The sequence below is a fragment of the Triticum urartu genome, chromosome 6, assembly GCF_003073215.2.
Source record: "Triticum urartu cultivar G1812 chromosome 6, Tu2.1, whole genome shotgun sequence".
NCBI classification, from domain to species: Eukaryota; Viridiplantae; Streptophyta; class Magnoliopsida; order Poales; family Poaceae; genus Triticum; species Triticum urartu.
Genome location: NC_053027.1, coordinates 464,074,402 through 464,080,162, shown reverse-complemented (window position 1 = coordinate 464,080,162; position 5,761 = coordinate 464,074,402). Strand labels below are relative to the sequence as shown.

Below are 5,761 nucleotides of genomic sequence, written 5' to 3'. Positions count from 1 at the left end.
TAACAAATCTTAAAGGAACGACTAACAATAGAGCCGTCCCGCCGGCCCTTACCAGGATCCACCGCGCCCACATGACCCTAGGGCCACCGGAGACGAGGCGGACCTACGCGGAGCCAGCGAGAGGCACAAACCCTAGCTGTTTTTTTAGGAGGAGGAGGCGGCTGTGTTGCTTCCCTGCAATATGTTTAATTGACTCAAAATACAAGATTTTCCACACAATTAATTGTGTTACTTATTAGTTGATTTTGTTTTCTTGATATCTAAAAATTGAGAAAGTGGTCTTGTGTACAAAACGGGAGGGAGTAACATTTTTGAAGGGTAAAGCCGCCCGGTAAAATCTCCACTGGAGTGCATCCATCTATTTTGATGTGTAGGCTTGTAGATATGCACCTCATTTGACTTCCACAGATGAAAATGGACCCATTCAAAAAAGGAAAACGAAAATGTAGGAGGTCCTTTTGATTTAGAAAAGCCAGTTTACAAAAGTTGAAAGGCTAGTGCATGCATCCACGCACTAATGTCTGGCTAGTCATAATTACAAGGAGCTACTTACTAGCTAGTGAGTGCAGCTGAAGTACATATTGTACCACAAGATCCATGTACGACCACCGATTTCTAAGCCCTTTCCTGTGCACTTTGAGTTGAGGGTTATGAATATGCTCCCAATATTCAATTTAGCGGCGGTTGGAGCAATTCTTTCCGCATTTGTATAATTTTCGTCCGTCTAAATTCCAAGTACTCCCTCTGTTTATTTTTATAAGGCTTTGTAAATGTTTCAGACAGTGTGCAAAACAACACAATTTTGTTTGTCTGAAACGATTTATAAAAGTGAAAGGAGGGAGTAGATCAAAACGAGTACATCAATTTTATTTTATTTTGAAAAAAAGAGATTGTACTATTAATGACTGGTTTGGCCACATAGGCTTACAATCTCATCAGGACGCGAGCGCAACCAGGCAGCTGCACGCGCGGAGAAGAACTCCCCAACCGGGCAAGTCTATAGCTAGCAACGTTCTGATCACGAGACATAGCAGCAATTTTGAACTCACTCCCCGTGTCCTTCCAGTAAACGCTTGGTTTCACCGATCAGAGCCGTCACCGGAGATCTGTCAGTACCATGCTCCAGCATCGCCGCCGCCGCGACTGAGCAATCTGTCTCAAGGATGAAAGGGGCCGAGCTCATCTTGCCGGCGTCTATATATCGATCAGGCGATCGAGTTTGTGCCCAACAAGTTCGAACTACATGCGTGTCCCTATCGGTCTCAAAGACTTGAGCAACTGACAATTACGCAGCAGCAAATCTCTAGACGGTTCGAATTTGTCGCACTACAGATTGAGGATCAAATTGGCTAAGGACGAAATTGCTGATGCGACGCGGTAACTGACAAGTAACTAATCGAAGCGGAGCGGTCAGGAATTCCGGATCGCCCTGAGCCGGAGACGAGCAGATCAATCGTGATCGATCGTGTGGCGAGCAAAACCGCGACGACGACGATGGGAAACCGCACTCGATCTGCACGTACCGCGCCTCCATTTCCATCCACCCTGTTGGCGACGCACTCGGCCCCTTTTCCTTTGCCGAGAAACGCACGTATCGCGCGAGCTTTCGTGCGCGAGGCCGGTCGTCTCCAATCTCCAGCCTGACAAATGCCCCACGTCAAAGTCCATTGGAGTGCCTCGGAAAGCTTCGTCCCTATATAAGCAAGTCCCCCGGCGTCTCACAACATTCCAAGACAGGGAGGTCATTCGCCCGGCAGCCTTTCCTTTCCCTCGTTCCTTCCTTGGAAGCTTGCGTTGCTCCCCTCCCTTCTCCCTCCGGTCCTGTCAGCTCGTAGCATAACTCCAACAGAATAAGTGACGCAGAAGCAGCGGTCAACCTATATATACCATAGCAGAGCCGGCCAGCCGGGCCGCATTTTCTTGGCACGCTTGCAGTAGGGAGGGGCTCGTCTGGACCTGCTTCTGCCGGTGATCATGGAGGCCGCTGCGAGGGACGCGCAGAGCGGGCTGGAGTGGCGGGTGACGGTGCCGGAGGGCGCGTCGGTGACGGTGGAGCACGAGGCCGGGCCGGCCGGGAGGGCCTGGGCGTGGCTGGTCGCCTGCGTGCTCATGCTCGGGGCCACGGTGTCCGGCTTCGCCAAGAAGGTGTGGAAGATTGGCGCCGACGATCCGAGGAGAGTGGTGCACGGCCTCAAAGTCGGCGTTGCGCTTACCTTGGTCTCCGTCTTCTACTACACCAGGCCGCTCTACGACGGCGTCGGCGGGGCTTCCATGTGGGCCATCATGACCGTCGTCGTCATTTTCGAGTACACTGTTGGTAAGTCGCACCTAGTAGAATCATTACAAAACGGATCAGTAGCGGAGCAACTGTATCTTCAGCATGCATGCATGCATGTATTTACTCTTGGCTTGATCGCTGATTTTGTTTGTGTATGGACGTGTAGGCGGCAGCGTGTACAAAGGGTTCAACCGGGCCGTGGCGACGGCGAGCGCCGGCGTGCTCGCGCTGGGCGTGAACTGGGTGGCGAGCAAGTCCGGCGACAAGCTCGAGCCGGTCATCACCACTGGCTCCCTCTTTCTTCTTGGTACGTAGTACTATAAACCTTCGTGCGCACTTACAAACTGGGCACGCTACCTTTCTGCCACACGTACTAATAATTATCTATGGGGTGTGCGCGTGCAGCTGCGGCAGCCACCTTCTCGCGGTTCATACCGACGGTGAAGGCCCGGTTCGACTACGGCGTGACCATCTTCATCCTGACATACAGCCTGGTGGCCGTGTCGGGGTACCGCGTCGACGAGCTGGTGGAGCTGGCGCAGCAGCGGCTTGTCACCATCGCCATCGGCATCTTCATCTGCCTCGCCGTCTGCGTGCTCATCTGGCCCGTGTGGGCCGGCCAGGAGCTGCACCAGCTCACGGTGCGCAACATGGAGAAGCTCGCGGCCGCCGTGGAGGGCTGCGTCGAGGAATACTTCGGCGAGGAGGAGGGCGCGCAGGCCAAGTCGGAGGGCTACAAGTGCGTGCTCAACTCCAAGGCGTCCGAGGACTCGCAGGCCAACCTGGCGCGGTGGGAGCCCGCGCACGGCAAGTTCGGCTTCCGCCACCCCTACGCCCAGTACACCAAGCTCGGCGCCGCCATGCGCCACTGCGCCTACTGCGTGGAGACCCTCAAGAGCTGCGTCGGCGCCGAGCTCCAGGCCCCCGAGAGCGTGAAGCGGCTGCTCGCCGACGTGTGCACGAGGCTGGGCGCGCAGTGCGGGCGGGTGCTGAGGGAGGCGTCCAGCTCCGTGGCCACGATGACGACCTCCCCGGCGCTGGACTTCGCCGTGGCAGACATGAACACGGCCGTGCACGAGCTGCAGGGCGACATGCGGGAGCTCCCGTTCACGCTGGCCGGGGAGCCGGGGGAGGCGTCGCTGATCGACGCCATGCCGCTCTTCACCGTGGCGTCGCTGCTGACGGAGATATCGACGAGGATCGAGAGCGTGGTCGACGCCGTGGACACGATGGCCAGCCTCGCCAGCTTCAAGCAGGCGGACGATGATGACGACAAAAAGGGAGACGCCGAGCTGAAAACGAAAGTACATCCATTGAACGAGACAGACTCCGATGAGCCACCTGAAGAAAACAAAACAACCAAACCTTCTGAGCAGGTTTAGAAGCGTCGTCTATGAAAGCGCTCCGGAGCAGCTGGACTTATCGGACCGGACGAGTAACCGAGTATGATCAGATTTAACCTGACAATACCATCGAGTTAGCTATATCAGTAGTAATTACATTCTTGTTTATAGCGTTGGTTATTATTTTCCGCGGACAGAAGATGATGCATGAACTTCTGATCCGCGGCGTTCAGGTCGAATAAACACCGGCTTATGATCATCGCAGAGTAGACCGGCGTCCATCATGTTGTACCTGTGCATACATATATGTTGACACGATCATACAAACTGATGAAATGACACTAGTTTTCTCATTTCAGAATATGAAAAGACAGTAGCTGCTAGTAGTACGTACCCGTGTGCGTACCACACTTGTACAAACCGACGGAAAAGGCGGCTGAGCACATGAACCTTGCAGGGCTGGCTACCCTAAAATAATCCATCCTATAGACATGCGGTCACTCTCCGTGCTTTTCCCCTAGTCGATGCCATGTTTCTATTTCTCTGGTGCAGCCTGTTGCATTACAGCAGCGCGGCGCACTAGAGGATTGTGCGCTCACATTGCCCCGGTTCCGATCGTATCGCCTCGAGAAAGAGGTTTTATAATCGGGCCGGGAAAGGCGTCGTCCTTGTCCGGCCGACGGCGGCGCAACCCAAACCCGTTGAGCTCGATGGCGTATCGTACCTGCTGCCGAGGTTAGGAGGACAGTGGCCATGGGATTCGGCCCAGCTCCTTCCTAGTGGAGTACAAACACAGCGGCACTGAGCTGCTGGGAGATGGGAGAGGACCCCCTGATGGCGGGGTAGATGACGCCTCATGCATATCTGAAACGAAATGGCGGACCGCTGGATCACTCGGTTGGATATCATCGTCCTCGAGCTGAGCGATGGCCACGGGATAATGTTTCGGTGGCGGTAATGCGTATGGAAACAGCGTTATCTCCATGGTTAGCCGTGGCTGAATAATATCTCATGGGATATTGCGATCTTCGGATTTCAGTAGCCCCCATGCAGTGGATGTGCTCTGACCAACATGCTAAAGCTATGCAGCCGCGAGTAGCACTCACAACTCTTTATACATCAACTTGGTGTGTGATTTATGCTTTAATGAAACAAGCATTTTTCGTATGGGAAGCACTAGCCGACGCCTTTCAGTTTCACCTGGAAAAACATTCATGGTTATATTTGAAGACAATTGCCCCTTCATCGCTTTGGGTATGAAAAGTTTTGGACGTGTCCGCCACGACCGTACAGACCCCGCTTCGTCCCCATTAAAAAATCCTCATCTGAAGCAAGCCCTAGCTTCACTCCACTCACCGCCCCGCTCTCCGTCACTTCCCATCCACTCGCCATTCGTTCCCCTCCCCCCGGGCTAAGTACATAGATGACAACGTATAACAAACACCTGAAGAGTATAAGAATCAGGATTGCTCAGCCCCATGAACCTATGTTAACTTGTGTCAATGATGTTTTTTCAATTTACGTATAGCACAGTTGTGCTTCTCACAGAAGCACAATTTTTTTCGAGAAGCAAAGTTGTGCTTCTTGTGGAAGCAAATTTGTGCTTCTAGTTGAAGCATTTTTTTCAAGAAGCACATTTGTGTTTCTCGCGAAAGAAAAGCAAATGTATGCTTCTCATGTAAGCGCATGCTTTTTCTCTTTTGGAAAAGCATAACCATGCTTCACAAAAAAATACACAAAAGAAATCTCTAAAACCTACGGAAAATTAGGAGAAAACCGAAAAGATGAAAACCCTGAAAACACGATCTAAATCCAGAAAACACGTGCAAAAAAATTCAGATGAAACGCCGAACATACAACACGTGGCAGCAGCTGGGCGCTCCACTTGGTAGGCTCCCAGGCCATAAAAGTGACATTTGCGGGAGGCCCGCAAGGGGTAACACTTAGTTGCTCTCCTATATCTCTCTTGATGCGAGATGGAATTGAAGGCAGCCTCAAGCGAGCATATTATTGGGTCGAGCCAAGTAGCTTCCTACTGGTTTGTCTTTCTTCTCCATTTTCTCATTCTTCATCGTTTATATATTTTTGAAACATTTGAAATACATATATTCCAGAACTAAAATGTACTTAATTTTTCTAA

The 5,761-nt window shown here is 52.1% G+C and overlaps 1 protein-coding gene across 1 annotated transcript; it reads left to right on the top strand.

Annotated features, from left to right (window-relative positions):
- Positions 1-1,745: 1,745 nt before the first annotated feature.
- Positions 1,746-3,968, top strand: LOC125512382 (aluminum-activated malate transporter 10-like). Its single transcript, XM_048677474.1, has 3 exons — positions 1,746-2,317; positions 2,445-2,585; positions 2,684-3,968. Exons 1-3 carry the CDS (start codon positions 1,975-1,977, stop codon positions 3,658-3,660), a joined length of 1,461 nt encoding a protein of 486 aa, XP_048533431.1. The 5' UTR covers positions 1,746-1,974; the 3' UTR covers positions 3,661-3,968.
- The last annotated feature ends 1,793 nt before the right edge of the window (positions 3,969-5,761 follow it).